Below are 23,838 nucleotides of genomic sequence, written 5' to 3'. Positions count from 1 at the left end.
GAAGTTCCTCAATCCAGGCACTAGGAAATATGCTTCTATAGGAGCTGTGCTCTGCAGCTGGCCTTCAGATGACAATATTCATCCTGACTGAGGCTCAGAAGGTGGGATTCTTCCAACCATAGACTTCTGCTTAAAATTCTCTTCTATTGTCTTCAGTGAAAATTGTCTTCTGAAGTCAACATGAAACATTATTTCTTTTGGAAGTCTGCAGGTAAACTTAAATAGGTTAATATTTTGCTTTTATCTCAAAGAAATGTCTCTGTCCTAGATTAGTACTCAGGAGAAAACAGCATTCAGTGTAACATGTATGTGAGATGTTGAATTTTATCTGGTGAATGGGGCCCTCATATTCCTACAGAACATATATAAACAAGTAAAATACAGAATAAGCATCGGTTTGCAAAGGGTGTAACAGTGATTGTGTTAGTAACTTTGGAGGGAAGCTTCAGGTGACTCAGCTAAGGCTCTAGCACCTGACATTTTAGAACAAAAATTAAGGTCAGGAAAAATATGAATAGATGAAACGTTTTAGCAAGTTGGATTCTTTTTTGCATGGAGGACACATATGTAAGACTATGTTCATCTGTGTGATCAGAAGACAGCTGGCTTTATTAGAAATATGTGGTGGGTTTTTGTGTGTGTGTGCTTGTGTGGATGAATGGTATAAAATTTTCTCAAAAGCCAATAACTTAATTTTCTACACCTGAACTCAATTACACAACTTCATTAATATGTGTAATCTTACATGAAATTCGCATACACATTATTTTTAACATGTTACTATAACATAAGTAAATTCAATTAATTATTTTTTTATGCTCCATTTATATATTGTTTTATTTTTAATGGTTTAGTTACATCCCAATTGAAGCCTCCCCTCTCTCCTAATTGTATTGAATTCTGATGGTAGAATCACATGTTCAAACTACTCTCTTTCTTGTTTGTATTCATAAGCAAGGACCATTGTGTGTTAAAATGTGTGTTATTGTATTCTTGAGGTACTGGACCAATAAATCTGTAGTTGTAATACAAAAATTATCTCAAGGCCGGAGTAATAAAATCAGTATAAAATTTAATTTGAGTTATTATATATGCATGTTTTCCAGGCAATTTACCTGTAGTGTGATAGAATAGTGTCTCACTTATCAAGTGAAGAAATTGTCTCAAATCAATTGGTAAATGTGGACAATAAAACAGAAACCTGAGAAGAGTAGTGTTCTATCTAATCATCCAGGGTCCTGTAAAACCCTCTCAATGTCTGATCATGCTAAATCCCTGAAAAGCACTGAGGAAGTGGCTCTTCAGCTCCTCTTGCTTTGCCAGTTTGGGGTTGGGACCTTGGCCAATGTCTTTCTGTTTGTCCATAATTTCTATCCAGTCTTGACTGGTTCTAAACAGAGACCCAGACAGGTGATTTTAAGCCACATGGCTGTGGCCAATGCCTTGACTCTATTCCTCACTATATTTCCAAACAACATGATAGCTTTTGCTCCAAAAACTCCTCCAACTGAACTCAAATGTAAATTAGAATTCTTCAGTCACATGGTGGCAAGAAGCACAAACTTGTGTTCCACCTGTGTCCTGAGTATCCATCATTTTGTCACTCTTGTTCTTGTTAATAGAGGTAAACTTATACTCAGAGCTAGTGTCCCAAATTTTGTGAGTTATTCTTGTTACAGTTGTTGGTTTTTCAGTGTCTTAAGTAACATCCACATTCCAATTAAGGTCACTGGTCCACAGATAACAGACAATAACACTGACTCTAAAAGCAACTTGTTCTGTTCCACTTCTGGATTCATTGGAGGCATTGTCTTCTTGCAGTTTTCCTATGATGCCACATTCATGAGCATCATGGTCTGGACCAGTGTCTCCATGATACTTCTCCTCCATAGACATCGCCAGCGAATGCAGCACATCCTCACTCCCAATCAGTACCGCAGAGGCCAAGCTAAGTCCAGAGCAACCCATACTATTCTGATGCTGGTGGTCACATTTGTTAGCTTTTATCTTCTAAATTTTATTTGTATCATCTTTCATACCCTTTTAATGCATTCTCATCTCTTCATACGGCTTGTCAGTGAGGTTCTGGCTGCAGTCTTCCCCAGTATCTGCCCCTTACTGTTGATCTTCAGAGATCCTAAAGATCCTTGTTCTGTGCTTTTCAACTGTTGAAAACCAGATTCACTAAAAAATGCCAAATCCAGAAGACAGTTCCACTAATACCATTAAGACCTTTATTCTTTAAATATGTTTTCAACATTTTGTATGAACAAGGTGTGGTGCTCACTGCTGTAATTTTTAAAGAATAAGGCTATACTCATTTGTCAATGTGAAATGATTTCTGGTTGGAATCTGACTGACATGGTAAGTGAGTTATTCAGCATCCTCTGTTCTCCTGTATATAACTGTATTCTGCTGCAGGCTGGACTGAAACTGATGCAACCAATTTTCACTAAACAGTTTAATGTGTTAAATGGTCCTGATCAAACTGATACTCTCGCTCCGTCTTAGTTGATACTTCAAACTTCAGACAAGAACAGAATCCCTCTCTATATTTCTCTACCTGAACAAACGAGGATGCATTGTTATGATTAAGTATTTTCAAGGATGAAATTTATATAAATAGTAAATATATTGTATGTCATTCCATTTTAGTTAGGAGATATATGCTTTGCTACCTTGGGCCCTACTGAGGTGAGAGTCAAGCACTGAACATCATAACTTTGTGCTCTCTAGAGCAGTACAATCTGCTGAGCATATCGAGAATAAATAGGAAAAGAGGCAGAAACAGGTCATGCTCAGAAGCCTTAAGAGGACCAGGGAGGAATCCAGGATCCACACTGGACATATTCTCCTGAAAGACCTTGGTAAAGACTTCACCCTGGGCTATGGTGAAATTGTTTTTCCAATCATCACAAACACCTACCAATCCGACAGGAGACAAGACATATAGAGCAATGAGGTGGCAAAGTTGTCACTCTGTCTGTCAGTGGCTTGCCAGTCACAAAATTATTTTCTCAGAAGATTAAATCGAAGAACTTAACCATTTCAGCTGCATGAGAATGACCAGGGCAGTGAAGACCACAAGATAAATCCAGGAGTGGTTATAGCTGTCGGTGTGATGAAACTTAAAATCTGACCTGTGATACTTACTCCTGTGAACAAAGAAAACTTAAGCATTCATTTTTTTGTGTATGTGTGTTGGGTGTGTATGTATTTTTAGGGATTTCCTCCTCTTAAGAATAGGTGTCATACCCCTAGAGCTGGAGTTACAAACAGATGTATGCCTATGAATATGGTTTCTCAGAATCAAGCTCTGATCCAATGTAAATGTGGCCAGGGTTCTACCCTGCTGAGTCACCTCTCCAGCCCCAAACTGAGAAATTTATCCAACATATTTGACACTTCACTTGCAATTTTGGAGGAGTGGGAAATCATTAATAACAGCTATATTGAAAGAGCTTGAAATAATAGAATAGGAACCATCAGTTTGTATGTTCCATATTGAGGAAGGATTCACACTGAGTTACAAAATTAATACTGAGACTTCCCATATACATTTTCACAGACTTGCACCAACCCTAAACTGACAAACTATGGCACCATGTCTTGATCATAACACTGGCCATAATAAAGTGTATTTTCTAAATTTAGTTTATTCAGTTCAGTGTATCCTATGACACTGATCTCTGCTTGCTAATCTGTGTATCTCCTTATCCCTAAGCATTGTTATGGGATAGTTTATTGGGTTCTATGATCTTCCAACACTTTTTTCACCCCAATCCCTTCCAACCAACTAACACCCATTAGGGAAGAAAAAAGTTAGAGAGGAAAAGGAGTGTACACCTCTTAATGCTAATTCCTTCTCAGATTAAGAGGGATATGAGGGCAGTAAGCAGAACAGAGCTTCATAGTGGCATGAAGTACTTGGGGCCTTGCCACACCAAGACTTACCCATGTGGCTGTGATAATCAGTGGGCTGACCATATTCCCTGAGTTTTAAAGCCATTGGTCATTCCTATTGCATGACCCTTAGCAATATTTGGACATCAAGAAAAAGGAAATGAAACCCACCTTGGGATTCTATCTAACAACTATTAGAATGTCCAAGATCAACAACACAGGTGACTGCTCATGCTGGCAAGGATGTGCAATAAGGGAATTGCTCAACCATTGCTGATGAAAGTGAAAACTTGTACAGTCACTATGGGAATAAGAATGTGGATGCTCACAATCAGCTATTGGATGGATCACACGGCCTCCAATGAAGGAGCTAGAGAAAGTACCCAAGGAGCTAAAGGGATCTGTGGAGGCCTGTTGTGTGATCAATTTTATGGTCAATTTTAGAGATGGTACCATGACTTGCTGAGAATAAGGTATATCCTTTTGTTGTAGGGTAAAATGTTCTGTAGATATCTGTTTAGTCCATTTGTTTTGTAACTTCTGTTATTTCACTGTGTCCCTGTTTAGTTTCTGTTTCCATGATCTGTCAATTGATGGAAGTGGTGTGTTGAAGTCTCCCACTATTATTGTGTGAAGTACAATGTGTGCTTTGAGTTTTACTAAAGTTTCTTTAATGAATGTGGCTGCTTTTGCATTTGGAGCATAGATATTCAGAATTGAGTGTTCCTCTTGGAGGATTTTACCTTTGATGAGTATGAAGTGTCCCTCCTTGACTTTTTTTGATAACTTTGGGTTGGAAGTTGATTTTATTTGATATTAGAATGGCTAATCCAGCTTGTTTCTTCATACCATTTTCTTGAAAAATTGTTTTCCAGCCTTTCACTCTGAGGTAGTGTCTGTCTTTTTCCCTGAGATAAGTTTCCTGTAAGCAGCAAAATGTTGGGTCCTGTTTGTGTAGCCAGTCAGTTAGTCTATGTCTTTATTGGAGAATTGAGTCCATTGATATTAAGGGATATTAAGGAAAGGTATTGTTGCTTCCTTTTATTTTTGTTGTTAGAGTTGGCATTCTGTTCTTGTGGCTGTCTTCTTTTTGGTTTGTTGAGGGATTACTTTCTTGCTTGTTCTAGGGCTTGATTTCTGTCCTTGTATTGCTTCTTTTCTGTTATTATCCTTTGAATGGCTGGATTCGTGGAAAGATAATGTGTGAATTTGGTTTTGTCGTGGGATACTTCGGTTTCTCCATCTATGGTAATTGAGGGTTTGGCCGGGTATAGTAGCCTGGGCTGGCATTTGTGTTCTCTTAGTGTCTGTATAAAATCTGTCCAGGCTCTTCTGGCTTTCATAGTCTCTGGTGAAAAGTCTGGTGTAATTCTGATAGGCCTTCCTTTATATGTTACTTGACCTTTCTTCCTTACTGCTTTTAATATTCTATCTTTATTTAGTGCATTTGTTGTTCTGATTATTATGTGTCGGGAGGAATTTCTTTTCTGGTCCAGTCTATTTGGAGTTCTGTAGGCTTCTTGTATGATCATGGGCATCTCTTTCTTTATGTTTGGGAAGTTTTCTTCTATTATTTTGTTGAAGATATTTGCTGGTCCTTTAAGTTGAAAATCTTCATTCTCATCAACTCCTATTATCCGTAGGTTTGGTCTTCTCATTGTGTCCTCGATTTCCTGGATGTTTTGAGTTAGGATCCTTTTGCATTTTGTACTTTCTTTGACTGTTGTGTCGATGTTCTCTATGGAATCTTCTGCACCTGAGATTCTCTCTTCCATCTCTTGTATTCTGTTGCTGATGCTCGAATCTATGGTTCCAGATCTCTTTCCTAGGGTTTCTATCTCCAGCGTTGCCTCGCTTTGGGTTTTCTTTATTGTGTCTACTTCCCTTTTTAGTTCTAGTATGGTTTTGTTCATTTCCATCACCTGTTTGGATGTGTTTTCCTGTTTTTCTTTAAGGAATTCTACCTGTTTGGTTGTGTTTTCCTGTTTTTCTTTAAGGGCCTGTAACTCTTTAGCCGTGCTCTCCTGTAATTCTTTAAGTGACTTATGAAAGTCCTTCTTGATGTCCTCTATCATCATCATGAGAAATGTTTTTAAATCTGGGTCTAGATTTTCGGTTGTGTTGGGGTGCCCAGGACTAGGTGGGGTGGGAGTGCTGCGTTCTGATGATGGTGAGTGTTCTTGATTTCTGTTAGTAGGATTCTTATGTTTGCCTTTCGCCATCTGGTAATATCTGAAGCTAGCTGTTATAGTTGTCTCTGGTAAGAGCTTGTTCTTCAGGTGACTCTGTTAGCCTCTATAAGCAGACCTGGGAGGCTAGCTCTCTCCTTAGTTTCAGTGTGCAGAGTATTCTCTGCAGGCAAGCTCTCTTCTTGCAGGGAAGGTACCCAGATATCTGGTGTTCAAACCTGCCTCCTGGCAGAAGTTATGTTCCACTCACCAGAGGTCTTAGGATCCCGTGGGGAATCCTGTGTGGGCCCTTGCGGGTGTCGGGCGACCCCGGTGCTCGAGTGGAGCTGAAGGGACTTGAGCCCCAGGTCAGGTCCGGGTAGTCTGCTTCCCTATTTACCACAGTCTCAGGTTCCGCGCGATTGGATTGGGGCAGACCCTGTGTTCCACTCACCAAAGGTCTTAGAATCCTGTGGGGAATCCTGCGTGGGCCCTTGCGGGTGTCGGGCGACTCCGCTGGTATGGTACCCCGGTGCTCGAGAGTATCCTATTTTTTATTAAGTTATTTGGGTAGGTGGTATATAACTTCTTAAATTCCTTAAAATTTTGCATATTAGCCTTATGTCAGATATGTGGTTGGCAAAACTCTTTCCCAAATCTATAAGCTTCCATTTTATCCTATTGTCAGTGTCCTCTGACTTTCAGCAGCTCTGCAATTTCATGAGGTCCTATTTACCCACTGTTGATCTTAGAGCCTGAGCCATTGGTGTTCTGTCCAGGAAATTTTCTCCTATACCAATCTAATCAAGGGTATTTCCCACTATCTCTTCTTTGAGATTTAATGTATATAAGCTTAGATTTTTATAGACCTACTTTTAATAGGGGCTCTTAAATGATTTAATGTACATTCCCACCCTTCACTCTTCAGAGATCTTGGAAAGAAAGTTAACAGTGCAAAAGAAGGAGAAGACCACTTTAGAAATAAATCTTTGGAGCAAAACAAATCTGTGCAATCAGAATACAGCAGTTCAGCTCACAAGAATGAGCAGCACCCCAATCCGACTCATCTCTTCCACCCTTCATATCTTACTTCAACCACTGCAAACTTCCCCTGTAACACAGGAAACAATTGTCATGGGAGAGTACTGTGTCACACTATGTTCCAAAGTACAACCTTTTATCCACACTTCTTTGCTTTTAATGTTCATTACAATGACACCTGGATCTCATATGAATCCTCTAAATTCTGCTGCTGAAACTACTCTTGAATATGCTGTCATTGCCCTGAGTCATGAGGATACTATAGTTTTAGATCAGTAGAACCAACCCCTTCATACATTCAAGAAGTTAATGGATGTTGAGATGGTTGAAGTGAAAGCCCTGGATCAGAACCTGAGAGATATCAGAGATGGTTAGCCTGCCAGAACCAATGCTATCATGCCCATGGGGCCAGCTCACCTGCAAGCCACATGAACACTGCCATCTCAAATATGCTGCCCAAGTGAGGTGCAGGGACTGCTCTCCTGAGTGCTGCAGTCAGTTAGAGACTTGGCAAATCCACCCACTCAGAATCGTGGGGCCAGCTTTCTCATCTGCAAGAGATGGTGAGGGAGAGGAGAAAGGTGTTTCTCCCTTTTACACACAAATGCCCAGCAAACAAAGGCAGGTCTGGTTCATCTGCAAGCACTACATCCAGGGAAACTACCAAGGAGTCCAGAGGCAATTAGAAGGCAGATGTAGGAGCTAAGGCTTCTACCATTAATGCTACTCCAATCCTGGCCCTGAGACAGACATATCCTGGGTCACCCACTCTACCAGAAAAACCTAAATATTGTAAGGAGGACATCAAAACCAAACTTCCTGTGTCTCACAAACCTGGAGATGGTGACTTACTAAAATTAGTAAATTAATCCTGCCTGAGAATCTTGCTAGGAAATTGCTCCAACATATCCACCAGACTTCCTGCCTGGGAATCTAAAAAATAAATCTTATTTAAACATAGAATTATAGATTCACCTACAGTTACCATATGTTACCCGGAAGCTGGGGCTGTTCTACAGCCCACCATACACAGGTCTCTCCAGTGGAGAGCTGGTCTCAATGAGTGCTGACACAGGCTTACATGCCCACAGGAGGTACAAGGTCCAGCCAGAGACAGCAAGACCAACTAACAGCAGAGATAAGCAGGTGGTGAAAGGCAGGTACAAGAACCTTACCAACAGAAGCCAAGGCTACTTGGCATCACCAGAACCCAGTTGTCCCACCACACCAAGTCCTAGATACCCCAACACACCAAAAAAGCAAGAATTGGATTTAAAATCACGTCTCATGATGCCAATAGAGGATTTTAAGAAGGAAATAAATAACTCCCTTAAAGAAATACAGGAGATACCCCCGCCATCTTCCTTCTGAACCCAGCGGAGGCCACTAAGGGCTCCAGAGTACTCTCCACACTGCAGGACTTCGGGATCACGGGTGAGTGGAATGCAACATCAGCTCCAAAGGATCGAGGAGGGTCTTGTGCAGCAGGAACATGGACAGAGGAACCCTGCCCGACCATAGGCTGGGATCTGTTCAGGTCAGGGGAAGCCCCACCATCTTCTGTGTGAACCCGGCCTAGGGCGTCAAAGGACCCAGAGGACTCTCCTTGCCCCAGGATCCCTAGCACATCCAGGACCTCATGATCACCTGAGAGCACATGGGTGACAGAAGCAACAGAGCTTCTTTGACAGGGTCCCATTGGGCCTTCATCCTCAGCTAGGAGGGGGACCTGAGACCCAGAGCCCTGGTACCTTCCTTACCAGAGGAGAGTCACCCTACAGGGTGGGCTCTGAACCCAGGACTCAGGATGTGGATCAGAGCTCCAGACTTCTGGATACCTGCCCTGCTAGAGGACAGCTTACCTGCAGAGAGTGCTCTGACCACTGGAACTCAGGTGAGAGTTGGACTCCCAGGAGTGCTGACAGAGGCTAAAAGAATCACAGAAGGATCAATCTTCAGCCAGAGACAACTTGAGCATTAACACCAGAGATTTCCAGATGGTGAAAGGCAAACATAAGAATCTTAATAACAGAAACCAAGACAACTGGGCATCATCAAAACCAGGTACACCCATCACAATGAGTCCTGGATACCCAAACAAACCTGAAAAGAAAGACACAGATTTAAAATCATATCTCATGGTGGTGGTAGAAGACTTTAAGAAGGGCATTAATTACTCACTTAAAGAAATACAGGAGAACACTGCAAAACAGGTAGAAGCCCTTAAAGAGGAAGCACAAAAATGCCTAAAGGAATTACAGGAGAACACTGCTAAACAGGTAGAAGTCCTTAAAAGAAACACAAAAATCCCTTAAAGAATTACAGGAAAACACAACAAGATGGGATGGAGTTGAACAAAACCATCCAAGATCTAAAAATAGAAGTAGAAACAATGAAGAAAACTCAAGGGAAGAAAACTCTGGAGATAGGAACCCTAGGAAAGAAATCAGGAAACATAGATGTGAACATTAGCAACAGAATATAAGAGATGGAAGAGAGAATCTAAGGTGCAAAAGATTCCATTGGGAACATGGACAAAACAATCAAAGAAAATACAAAATGCAAAGATATCCTAACTCAAAACACCCAGGAAATCCAGGACACATTGAGATGACCAAGCCTAAAGATAATAGGAGTAGATGAGAATGAAGATTTACAACTTAAAGGGCAAGAAATTATCTTCAACAAAATTATAGCAAATAGCTTCCCACACCTAAACAAAGAGATGCCAATGAACTTAGAAGAAGCCTATAGAACTCCAAATAGACTGGATCAGAAATGAAATTCCTCCTAACACATAATAATCAGAACATCAAATGCAATAAATTAAGACAGAATATTAAAAGAAGTAAGGGGAAAAAGTCAATTAAAATATAAAGGCATGTCTATTAGAATTACTCCAGACTTCTCACAAGAGACAATGAAAGCCAGCAGATCCTGGACAGATGTCATACAGACGCTAAGAGAAATCAAATGCCAGCCCAGGCTACTATACCCAGCCAAACTCTCAATTACCATAGTTGGAGAAACCAAAGTATTCCATGACAAAACCAAATTCACACATTATCTTTCCAAGAATACAGCCCTTCAAAGGATAATAATGGAAAAACACCAATACAAGAACAGAAACTACACTCTAGAAAAAGCAAGAAAGTAATCCTTCAACAAACCTAAAAGAAGACAGCCACAGTAACAGAATCCCATCTCTAACGACAAAATTAACAGGAAGCAACAATTTCATTTCCTTAATATCTCTTAATATCAATGTACTCAATACTCCAATAAAAACACATAGACTAACAGACTCGCTACACAAACAGGACCCAACATTTTGCTGCTTACAGGAAACACATCTCAGGGGAAAAGACAGACACTACCTCAGAGTGAAAGGCTGGAAAACAATTTTCCAAACAAACAGTCTGAAGAAACAAGCTGGAGTAGCCATTCTAATATTGAATAAAATCAACTTCCAACCGAAAGTTATCAAAAAAGACAAGGAGGGACACTTCATACTCATCAAATGTAAAATCCTCCAAGAGGAACTCTCAATTCTGAATATCTATGCTTCAAATGCAAGGGCAGCCACATTCATTAAAGAAACTTTAGTAAAGCACAAAGCACACATTGCACCTCACACAATAATAGCAGGAGACTTCAACACCCCATTCGCATCAATGGACACATCCTGGAAACAGAAACTAAACAAAGACACAGTGAAACTAACAGAAGTTATGAAAGTAATGGATTTAACAGATCATTTCATCCTACAACAAAAGGATATACCTTCTTCTCAGCACCACGTGGAACCTTCTCCAAAATTGGCCATATAATTGGTCACAAAACAGGCATCAATAGATACAAAAATATTGAAATTATCCCATGTATTCTATCAGATCACAAGGGAATAAAGCTGATCTTCAATAAGAACATAAATAATCCAAATCCAAAATTCACATGGAAACCTAACAACACTCTTCTCAATGATATCTTGGTCAAGGAAGAAATAAAGAAAGAAATTAAATACTCTTTAGAGTTTAATGAAAATGAAGCCACAACATACCCAAACTTATGGGACACAATAAAAGCAGTCATAAGAGGAAATCTCATAGCTCTGAGTGCCTCAAAAAAGAAACGAAAGAGAATGCACTAGCAGCTTGACCTTACACCTAAAAGCTCTAGAAAAAAGGAAGCAAATTCACCCAAGAGGAGTAAACAGCAGGAAATAATTAAACTCAGGGGCAGATTCTACCAAGTGGAAACAAGAAGAACTATTCAAAGAGTCAACCAAATCGGGAGCTGGTTCTTTGAGAAAATCAACAAGATAGATAAACTCTTAGCCAGACTCACTAGAGGGCACAGGGACAGCATCCTAATTAACAAAGTAAGAAATGAAAGGGAGACAAAACAACAGATCCTGAGGAAATCCAAAACACCATCAGATTCTTCTACAAAAGGCTATACTCAACAAAATTGGAAAACCTGGATGAAATGGATAAATTTCTATTGGTTTTGATCTGAGGAATTAGACCCCAGAATTTTTATTTTAAATAACAATTTTTGTCTTGCCAAAAGCAATCTACAGATTTAATGCAATCACCATCAAAATTCTTACTCAATTATTCAACAAATTAGAAAGGGCAATTTGCAAATTCATCTGGGATAAAAAAAAAAAAAAACCTAGGATAGCAAAAACTCTTTTCAATGATAAAAGAATCTCTGCTGGAATCACCAAGCTTGAAATAAAGCTGTATTACAGAGAAATTGAAAAAAAAATACTGCATGGTAATGGTACAGCAACAGACATGTAGAACAATGGAATAGAATTGAAGATCCAGTTATGAACACACACAACTATGGTCACTTGATCTTTGAGAAGGGAGCTAAAATCATCCAGTGGAAAAAAAGACAGTATTTTCAACAAGTGGTGCTGGCACAACTGGCAGTTAACATGTAGAAGAATTCGAATTGATCCATCCTTATCTCCGTCTACAAAGCTAAAGTCTAAGTGGATCAACGAACTCCACATAAAACCAGAGACACTGAAACTTATAGAGGGGAAAGTGGGCAAAAGCCTTGAAGATATGGGCACAGAGGAAAAATTCATGAATAGAACAGAAACGGCTTGTGTGATAACATTGAGAATTGACAAATGGGACCTCATAAAATTGCAAAGCTTCTGTAAGGCCAAAGACACTGTCAATAAGACAAACAGGCCACCAACAGATTCGAAAAGGATCTTTACCTATCCTAAATCAGATAGGGGGCTAATATCCAATATATATAAAGAACTCAATAAAGTGGAGCCCAGAAAACCAAATAAACCCATTAAGAAATAGGGCTCAGTGCTAAACAAAAAATTCTCACCTGAGAAATACCGAATGGCTGAGAAGCACCTGAAAAATGTTCAGCATCCTTAATCATTAGGGAAATGCAAATCAAAACAACCCTGAGATTCCACCTCACACCAGTCAGAATGTCTAAGATCAAAAATTCAGCAGAGGTGAGGATGTGGAGAAAGAGGAATACTCATCAATTGTTGGTGGGATTGCAAGCTTGTACAACCACTCTGGAAATCAGTCTGGCAGTTCCTCAGAAAATTGGACATAATACTACCAGAGGATCCCGCAATAACACCTCAGGGCATGTATCCAGAAGATGTTCCAACTGGTAAGAAGGACACATGGTCCACTATGTTCATAGCAGACTTATTTATAATAGCCAGAAGCTAGAAAGAACCCATATGCCCCTCAACAGAAGAATGGATACAGAAAACGTGGTACATTTACACAATGGAGTACTACTCAGCTATTAAAAACAATGAATTTTGGGGGGAGGATATGGGGGACTTTTGGGATAGCACTGGAAATGTAATTGAGGAAAATATGTAATAAAAATAAATAAATAAATAAATAAATAAATAAATAAATAAACAAAGAAACAAAAAGAAAAAAAACAATGAATTTATGAAATTCCTAGGCAAATGGATGGACCTGGAGGGCATCAACCTGAGTGAGGTAACCCAATCACAAAAGAACTCACACAATATGTACTCACTGATAAGTGGATATTAGCCCAGAAACTTAGAATACCCAAGATATAAGATACAATTTGTGAATTCATAAAACTCAAGAAGAATGAAGACCAAAGTGTGCATACTTTTCCCCTTGTTAGAATTGGGAACAAAACACCCATGGAAGGAGTTGCAGGGACCAAGTTTGGAGCTGAGACAAAAGGATCGTTCAATTAGAGACTGACATATCCGGGAATCCATCCCATAGTCAGCCTCCAAACGCTGAGACCATTGCATACACTAGCAAGATTTTGCTGAAAGGACACTGATATAGATGTCTCTTGTGACACTATTCCGGGGCCTAGTAAACACAGAAGTGCATGCTCACAGTCAGTTACTGGATGGATCACATGGCCCCCAATGGAGGAGCTAGAGAAAGTAACCAAGGAGCATAAGGGATCTGCAACCCTATAGGTGGAACAACAATATGAACTAACCAGTACCCCCCGGAGCTCGTGTCTCTATCTGCATATGTATCAGAAGATATCCTAGTCGGCCATCAGTGGAAAGAGAGGCCCATTGGTCGTGGAAACTTTATATGCCTCAGTATAGAGGAAAGCCAGGACCAAGAAGTGGGAGTGGGTGGGAGAGCACTTGGGGGACTATTGGGATAGCATTGGAAACGTAAATGAAATAAATACCTAATTGAAAATAAAAAAGAAAAATTAAAGAAAAAGAAAAAAATTTTAAAAAGAAGTGGGAGTCGGTGGGTGGGGGAGTGGGTGGGGAAGGGGTGTGGGTGACATTTGGGATAGCACTGGAAATGTAAATGAAATAAATACCTAAAAAAGAAAACAAGAGACACTGAAATTCATAGAGGAGAAAGTGGGGAAAAGCCTTGAAGATATGGGCACAGGGGAGAAATTCCTGAATAGAACAGAAATGGCTTGTGTGGTAGGATCAAGAATTGACAAATGGGACCTCATAAAATTGCAAAGCTTCTATAAGGCAAAAGACACTGTCAATAAGACAAAAAGGCCATTAACAGTCTGGGAAAGGATCTTTACAACTCCTAAATCAGATAGGGTACTAATATCCAATACATATAAAGAATTCAAGAAGGTGGACTCCAGAAAATCAAATAACCCCATTAAAAATGGGGCTCAGACCTAAACAAAGAATTCTCACCTGAGGAATACCGAATGGCTGAGAAGCACCTGAAAAAATGTTCAACACCCTTAATCATCAGGGAAATGCAAATCAAAACAACCCTGAGATTCTACCTCACACCAGTCAGAATGGCGAAGATCAAAAATTCATGTGCCAGAAGATGGTGGCGAGGATGTGGAGAAAGAGAAACACTCCTCCATTGTTGGTACAACCACTCTGGAAATCAGTCCTGGGCTTCCTCAGAAAATTGGACATAGTACTACCAGAGGATACAGCAATACCTCTCTTGGGCATATACCCAGAAGATGTTCCAACTAGTAATAAGAACACATGCTCCACTATGTTCATATCAGCCTTTATAAGAGCCAGAAGCTGGAAACAACCCAGATGTCCCTCAACAGAGGAAAGAAGACAGAAAATGTGGTACATTTAAACAATGGAGTACTACTCACCTATTTAAAACAATGAATTTATGAAATTCCTAGGCAAATGGATGGACCTGGAGGGTATCATCCTGAGTGAGGTAACCAATCACAAAAGAACTCACATGATATGTACTCACTGATAAGTGTATATTAGCCCAGAAAATTAGAATACCCAAGATACAAGTTGCAAAACACATGAAACTCAATATGAACGAAGACCAAAATGTGGATACTTCATTCCTTCTAAGAATAGGGAACAAAACACCCATGGAAGGAGTTACAGAGACAAATTTTGGAGCTGAGTCGAAAGGATGGACCATCTAGAGACTCCCACACCCGGGGATCCATCCCATAATCAGCCTCCAAACACAGACACCATTGCATATGCCACCTAAATTTTGCTGAAAGGACCCTGTTATAGCTGTATCTTGTGAAGCTATGCCGGTGCCTGGCAAACACAGAAGTGGATTCTCAAAGGCAGCTATTGGATGGCACACAGGGCCCCCAATGGAGGAGCTAGAGAAAGGAGCTAAAGGAGTCTGCAACCCTATAGGTGGAACAACAATATGAACTAACCAGTACCCCCCAGAACTTGTGTCTCTAGCTGCATATGTAGCAGAAGATGGCCTAGTTGGCCATCATTGGGAAGAGATGCCCCTTGGTCTTGCAAAATTTATATGCCTCAGGTCAGGGGAACACCAGGGCCATGAAGTGTGAGTGGGGGTGGAGGGGGTGGGTGTAGGTTATGGGGGACTTTTGGGATAGCATTTGAAATGTAAATGAAGAAAATACCTAATTTTTAAAAAAGGTAGAGCAGAGACTGAAGGAAAGTCCATCCAGAGAATGTCCCACCTGAGAATTCATTTCATATAGAAACCCAGACAGTATTGTGGATGCCAAGTAGAGCATGCTGAAAGGAGCCTGACATGGCTGTCTCCTGTGAGACCCTGCCAGAGCCCTACAAATACATAGACAGATGCTCACAGCCAATCATTGGACTGAGCCAAAGGTCCCTAATAGAATAGATAGAGAAAAGGCTGAAGGAGTTCAAGGGGATTGCAACCCCACTGGAAGAACAACAGTATCAACCAAGCAGTCCACAAGAACTCCCAGGAATATAGTCATCAACCAAGGAGTACACATGGCTCCAGCTGCATACGTTGTAGAGGATGTCCTTGTTAGGATTCAGTGGGAGGAGTGGTTCTTGGACCTATGAAGGATCAATAGATGCCCAGTGTAGGGGAACTGAGGGAAGAGGGGTGGGAGTGGGTGGGTGGATGGAGGAACACCCTCATATCAGCACAGGGAGGGAGGAGAGAATAGAGGGTTTCCATGGGAGGGGAGATAAAATTTGAAATGAAAATTTAAAAAATATATATCCAATAAAAATTACTAATACCAGAAAAAAGTACAAAAAATAAAAATAAAAGAAGTTTATATTATTCACCATGAGATGTCTACTTGGGGGACTGTCCAACTAGTATACTGCTGGCTTATTAAAACTCCTTTGAAATATGCAAGTGAATGTATAAGAGGAAGCCCCAATAGCAGTAGGTTTATGTAGAGTTTTTCAAAAGACACTTAGTGTTAGTTATTCCTCTCCATATTTCCTGGTCTGCATTCCATAATACACACACCCAACTCTAACACTTCATGTTCTATTATCATACTTTAATGCTTTAGAACACTGTGCTCTACCTCCAATTTTTACATCATGCCATGACTCTTACAAATTCCTGACTTTGATGGTTATTCCAATATAATTATGTATTAGGGTAATAAACCATATGTAATTGTCAATTAGCCGATATAAATTTCACAGTTGAGATCATCGATACATGCTTGTCCTAGACAAAAAATGTATCTGAGCAATTAATGACAAGTTATTCTTTCTTTTTGTCCTACTTCCACGTGTATCCCATTCTAAATGTTGGTATTTTTATTTGTAAAAATATTGTGCAATGATATCTTAATTCTCACACATCTAAGTATATGTTCTTTGTGCCTACGACAACATTGTTGCAGGTTTCAATATCAATAAATATTTAGAACATACAATTCTTAGATTTATAACCTAAGTTTTTACTTTTCACCATTGAAAATCAAAACTAACTCCCTAGTTTTTTATTATACCTAGAACAGAAATGAGTTGGATCTATTTATTTCTAAATGATGGCTCAATCCATATCTTTGCTTGTATGTTAGAATTCCTTCTTTACAAATCAGATTCTCTAGATTCTAGCAAAGTATATTAGGCCTATGATAAGGACTTAGGAGTATATGAGAAATCAAGTCATAATCTACCTGAAAACAAGTAGATATGGAATAACCCCAATATTCGGGTGGGAAAGACCAGCTTCAGTTAATAAATTTGCCATTTATGAATGTCCTGGGTCAAACATGGGAAAAGTAAGAATGAAGCAACTTCCAGGGAAATTACAGAATCTGACTGACACATTGCCAGTTTTCTAGAAGGACTTAGTGTCAGAATAATTTTGCAAGAGTGAAATAGTAGGGAGGAAAGTACTCTGTAGAAACTCACATAATGAGTCCCTTGTTCTACCCTGGAGCGCCCCAATTCACATCTGACCATGAGATCAATTCAGAACTTAGATTCTCCCGAAGGAAACATGAAAACCCTTCCCTAACTTCTGCCCAGGTACTCATTAACATCTAACAAACTCCTAGACATCATCAGTAAACATCAGAAAGGAATGGAGGTTCGCTCTGGGGATAAATGATTTTCCTTCATTGGAGGTATCCCAAAGGCACCATGAAGACAAATGTGCGGATGCCACAGATGACACAATAATAAACTCTCTGAAAGATGTCATGTCCGGGTGCTCTATTATTTTATGAGACTGGAAACTGGGACTGTGTTGGGTTACCTTCACAGCATTGCATGGAGAATAAGAAACCATTCCGAATTTCTTTGCATTCTTTCTCAAGCAAAGAGTGACACAGAGAAGTTCCTCAATCCAGGCACTAGGAAATATGCTTCTATAGGAGCTGTGCTCTGCAGCTGGCCTTCAGATGAGCATCTTCATCCTGACTGAGGCTCAGAAGGTGAGATTCTTCCATCCATGGGCTTCTGCTTAAAATTCTCTTCTTTCTTCGGTGAAAATTGTCTTCTGAAGCCAACATGAAACATTATTTCTTTCTGAAGTCTGCAGATTAACTTGAATAGGTTAATATTTTGCTTTCATCTCAAAGAAATGTCTCTGTCCTAGATTAGTACTTAGCAGAAAACAGCATTCAGTGTAACATATGCATGTGAATGTGATAATGAATTTTATCTGGTGGATGGAGGCCCTTGTGTTCCTATAGAAAACATATAAACAAGTGAAATGCAGACTGAGCATCAGCTTGCAAAGGGTGTAACAGTGATTGTGTTAGTAACTTTGGAGGGAATCTGGAGAAAATTATGAAACAATGAAACTTGTTAGCAGGTGGGGATTTTTTTCACATGGGGGACACATATGTAAGCCTATGTTCATTTCTGTGATCGGGACACAGGTGGTTTTGCCAGAAATATATGGTGGGTTTGTTTTGTTTTGTTTTGTTTTGTTTTTTGGCGTGTGGATAAGTAGTATAAAATTTTCTCAAAAGTCCTCAACTTATCTTTCTACAACTGAATTCACTTACACAACTTTATTATTATGTACAGTCTTACATGTTATTCCCATACACATTATTTTTACCATGTTACTATTACATAAGGTAATTCAACTCATTATTTTTTATGCTGCATTTGTATATTCTTTTAATTTTTATTGATTGTGTTACATCCCATTTGAAGCCTCCCCTCCCTTCCAATTGTATTGAATTCTGATCATGGAATCACAGACTCAAACTCGTCTCTTTCATGTCTGTATTCATATGTAAAACTCACGGTGTGTTAAAATGTGTGTTATTGTATTCCTGATCTACTGAACCAATAAAGACGTAGCTTCAGTACAAAATGTATCTCAAGGCGGAGTAATTCAAAAAGTATAAAATAACATTCTGAGTTACTGTACATGCATTGTTTTCCAGACAATGTTCCTGTGGTGTGATAGAATAGTGTCTCGCTTATCAAGTGAAGAAATTGTCTCAAATCAATTGGTAAGTGTGGACAATAGAACAGAGCCCAGAGAAGAGTAGTGACCTACCTAATCAAGACTCTAGGGCCCTGTAAAGCCCTCTCCATGTCTGTTCGTGGTAAATCCCTGAAAACCTCTGAGGAAGTGGCTCTTCAGATCATTTTGCTTTGCCAGTTTGGGGTTGGGACCATGGCCAATGACTTTCTGTTTGTCCATAATTTCTCTCCAGTCTTGACTGGTTCTAAACAGAGGCCCAGACAGGTGATTTTAAGCCACATGGCTGTGGCCAATGCCTTGACTCTATTCCTCACTGTATTTCCAAACAACATGATGGCTTTCGCTCCAAGAAACCCTCCAACTGAACTGAAATGTAAATTAAAATTCTTCAGTCACCTGGTGACAAGAAGCACAAATTTGTGTTCCACCTGTGTCCTGAGTGTCCATCAGTTTGTCACTCTGGTTCCTATTAGTAGAGGTAAACTACTCAGAGCAAGTGTCCCAAATTTGGTGAGTTATTCTTGTTACGGTTGTTGGTTTTTCAGTGTCTTAAGTAACATTCACATTCCAATTAAAGTCACTGGTCCACAGATAACAGACAATAACACTGACTCTAAAAGCAAGTTTTTCTGTTCCACTTCTGGATTCACTGTAAGAATTGTCTTCTTGCAGTTTTCCCATGATGCCACATTCATGAGCATCATGGTCTGGACCAGTGTCTCCATGGTACTTCTCCTCCATAGACATCGCCAGTGAATGCAGCACATCCTCACTCCCAATCAGGATGCCAGAGGCCAAGCTGAGTCCAGAGCAACCCATACTATCCTGATGCTGGTGGTCACATTTGTTAGCTTTTATCTTCTAAATTTTATTTGCATCATCTTTCATACCTTTTTTATACATTATAATTTATTCATACGGCTTCTTGGTGAGATTTTGGCTGCAGGTTTCCCTACTATTTCTCCCTTACTGTTGATCTTCAGAGATCCTAAGAATCCTTGTCTTGAGCTCTTCCACTGTTTTAAACCAGAGTCGCTACAAAATTTGAAACACAGAAGACAGCTTCACTAATACCATTAAGTACTTCATTTCATAAATATGTTTTCAATATCTTGTATGAACAAGGTGTGGTGCTCACTGCTGTAATTTTAAAAGAGTTCATATTTGTTGATATAAAATGATTTCTGGTTGGAATCTGCCTGACAGAGTAAATGAATTACTCATGACCCTCTCTTCTCTTGTATATAACTGCCTCCTGCTGCACGCTGGTCTAAAACTGATACAACCCATCTTCCCTAAACAGTTTAAAGTGTTAATATGGTCCTGATCAAACTGTTACTCTCTGCTCCTTCTTACTTAATACTTTTAACTTTGGATAAGAACAGAATCCCTCTCTATATTTCCCTATCTGAACAAATGAGAATGCGTTGCTATAATTAAATATTTTCAAGGAGGAAATTTTTATAAAGAGCAGATATATTGCATGTCATTCCATTTTACTTTGGAGATATATGCTTTGCTACCTTGGGCCCTACACAGGTGAGGGCCAAGCACTGAACAACATAAGTTTGTGCTCCCTAGAGCAGTACAAACTTCTGATCATACCAAGAATAATTAGGAAAAGAAGCAAAAACAGTTCATTCTCAGAAGCCTTAAGAAATTTAAATTCTCAGGACCAGGGAGGATACCAGATTCCACACTGGAGATCTTCTCCTGAAAGACCTTGGTAAAGTCTTCACTCTGGGCCATGGTGAAATTGTTTTTACGATCGTCACAAACACCTACTAATCAGACAGGAGATAAGACATATCAGAACAATGAGGTGGCAACGTTGTAACTCGGTCTGTTAGGGGCTCCCTCAGTCGCAAAATTAATTTTTCAGGAGATTAAAATCAAGCTTTTAACCTTTTCAGCTACCTGAGAATGACCAAGGCATTCAAGACCACAAGATAAATATCTGGAGTGGTTATAGCTGTCAGTGTGATGAAACTTAAAATCTGACTTGTGGTACTTATTCCTGTGAACAAGGAAAATGTTAGCACTTTTTTATGTGTATTGGGTGTGTATGTATTTTTTGGGATTCCATCCTCTTAAGAAGGATAGGTGTCATACCCCTAGAGCTGGAGATACAAACAGATGTAAGCCTACAAATACAGTTTCTAAGAATCAAGCTCTGATCCAATGTAAATGTGGCCAGGGTTCGACCCTGCTGAGCCATCTCTCCAGCCCCAAACTGAGAAATTTTTCCAACACAATTGAAACATCCTTTCCAATTTGGGGTAGCTGCAATCATTAATAACAGCTCTATTGAAAGAGCTTGAAATAATAGAATAGGAACCAACAGTTTGTATGTTCTATATTGAGCAATAGATTCACACTGAGTTAAAAAATTAATACCGAGACTCTTCATGTACCTTTTCAGAGACCTCTACTGATACTAAAACTGACAAGCCCATAGCACCAAGTCTTGATCTTAACACTGGCCATAATAAGAATCAGCAAGACAGCTCAGCAGCTAAAGCACTCACAACTTAGAAATGATTATCCCAGGTCCTACACAGTGGAAAGAACAAACTCCTACAATTGTACTCTGCCTTCCTCAATCTGTGCTTGAACATGCCCACACACAGAAAAGAAAAAAGTATATTTTCTAAACTTAGTTTTATCAATTCTGTGTATCCTATAACACTGATCTCTGGCTGTTAATCTGTGTTTCCCCTTACCTCTAAGCGGTATTTGGGGTACTTTATTGGATTGTATTATCTACCACCCTTCCAACCCTTTTTTCACCCAATCCCTTCCAACCAACTAAAACCCAGTAGTAAAGAAAATTTGGAGAGGGAAATGAGTCTAGACTTCTTAAGACTGCTTCCTGCTGAATAGAGTCATTTGATTGCTTTTCGCAAGTCCAGTCTTCATCATTAGGATATCTCCAACCAGCAATCAAACAAGAGAGCCAAACAGCAATTCATCAATAGCAAAATAAGGAGCAGGTACAGGAGCAAGAGGTATTGGCAGCAACACGCAAAGCAGGAGCCACCACAGGCCCTCTTGGGGATCTCACATTTATACCCTATCAAGAGTCTCCAGAATTTCAAACTATAATTGCCTAAAAAAAATCATACTCCTCCTAAAGCATGAGACACTCATAATTAGTGGTTGTGGGTAATTGGAAGCAGCCCAATATCCTATATCAGGAATTAAAACAAAAACATATTCACATATCATAACTGGGTTTTTGAAGAAATGAAAATGATCACATTAGTGAAGAAAAGAATCAATACAAAAATGTTAATAAAATTCAAACAAGGCATTAATAAAAATTAGAAAACTTTGGAGAGGGCTGAAATTAGCAGGTAAAATTTTAAGAAAACATGCACAAAAAAGAAAGAAGAGAGAGGGGGAAGGAAGGAAGGAAGGAAGGAAGGAAGGAAGGAAGGAAGGAAGGAAGCAAGGAAGCAAGGAAGCAAGGAAGCAAGGAAGCAAGGAAGGAAGGAAGGGCCTTTCTATGTTCCATCTCCAGTTCCATACCTCTGTCTGCAGTCTCTGGTCTACACTCCTCTCCCTGGCCCATAGTTCAGCCTGCCTTCCAGAATGCTGAGTCTTGCATGGTCATGAGGGTGATGGTGGGACATGATCACAACTCTGGGATAAAGCCAGTAGGACATGGGACTCCACAAGTGTTGACAATTATCAGGAAATATGATTCTTGACCAATTTATTGTGGAATGTCCTTCTGTCAAGGTTAATACCTCTTAGGATGGGAGGGTATTTTTATGTCTTAGCAAAAAGTATAAATGTTGTGCCCTTCATGGCAGCCCTAAATGATATAGAAAAGAACACTAAATACATGAATTTAAAAATATATAAACAGGATTCTCAACTATTCAAAATATAAGGATGTAATATGAGTTACAAGAGGGGCTTCATGTACCAAAAAGTACAGAAGCAGGTGCACAATGAACGAGCTTGTCAGATAGATGCAAAGGCAGGCAGATACAAAAGCAGGCAGGTTCCTGAGTTCAAGGACATCCTGCAACAGAGGAAATTTAGACCCAGCATGTGGGAGCAATGATCTCAGTGCTGTATCCTACCCTGATAGCTTATTGTATATTGTTACAAAGCAAGCAGATTTCTGAGTTTGTTTGCCATGTTAAATGTGCTTGCTATCTTTTCTTAGAAGTTAAGGGGCTAAGTTCAAAAGTGCTAATTTGTGAGATAATCAAAAGAGTATGTGGAGTAGATGATTGAATTAATATGAAAATAAAAGAATGAGCTATTGTCTATTAGAGGTTATCTCTCTGGTCATCTTCAGAAAGCTGTCTTAGCAGAACAGAAGGCTATCAACTTGTACCCCACAACTGACTTCAAGCCATTCTTTTTGTTGCATCAAAATACCACTTCCTCAGAACACCTCTCTAAGCCAAGGCTGGTCCTTGGCACCAGGATGCCTACTGACATCCAGAACAACCAAGAACAACTCACTCTCCAATTTGCTGCCTGCTGAACTACATTACTCCCAGAAACTGTGAGGTCTGCCCAGTTCTCTCCATTTTTCTGTGCCCTATCTTCCTATCCATACCTCTACATACAATTGAGAACCTGAACTTCAAGCTCTGGTCCAAAGCTCTGCATGCCTCCTGGGAGACCGGTTACCAACTGGGACAATCAGTCCCAGAGGTCTACTATGACCATGTATGACCAGGACAGCTAATACCAGAGACAACAAGATGGCTAAAGACATGAGCTAAAATATGATAAGGAAAAGCAAGTGCAATATGACACCATCAGTAACCAGCTATCCTACTCTAGCAAGCATTGGGTACCCTGACACACCTGAAGAGCAAGAAAATGAAGAATCATCTTATGAAGAATACAGAGGCCTTTAATGAGGAAATAAGTAAATATCTTTTTAAAATACAGGAAAATATGATCAAACAGACCTTTAAAAAGGAAACAAATAAATATGAAAGTATACAGGAAAATGCACACAAACAGGTGAAGGAAATAAATAAAACTGTTCGGGACCAGAAAATGGAAAT

At 39.6% G+C, this 23,838-nt stretch overlaps 1 protein-coding gene and 1 pseudogene across 2 annotated transcripts; both read left to right on the top strand.

Moving 5' to 3' along the window:
* Positions 1 to 1,254: 1,254 nt before the first annotated feature.
* Vmn1r244 (vomeronasal 1 receptor 244) lies at positions 1,255 to 2,172 on the top strand. Its single transcript, NM_001166713.1, has one exon. It carries the CDS (start codon positions 1,255 to 1,257, stop codon positions 2,170 to 2,172), a length of 918 nt encoding a protein of 305 aa, NP_001160185.1.
* Positions 2,173 to 17,746: 15,574 nt separating this feature from the next.
* On the top strand, positions 17,747 to 20,039 carry Vmn1r-ps79 (vomeronasal 1 receptor, pseudogene 79; annotated as a pseudogene). Its single transcript, NR_030707.1, has one exon. The product of NR_030707.1 is annotated as a vomeronasal 1 receptor, pseudogene 79 (transcript).
* The last annotated feature ends 3,799 nt before the right edge of the window (positions 20,040 to 23,838 follow it).

Source organism: Mus musculus, chromosome 7 (assembly GCF_000001635.26).
Source record: "Mus musculus strain C57BL/6J chromosome 7, GRCm38.p6 C57BL/6J".
NCBI lineage: Eukaryota > Metazoa > Chordata > Mammalia > Rodentia > Muridae > Mus > Mus musculus.
This window is presented reverse-complemented; position numbering and strand designations above follow the sequence as displayed.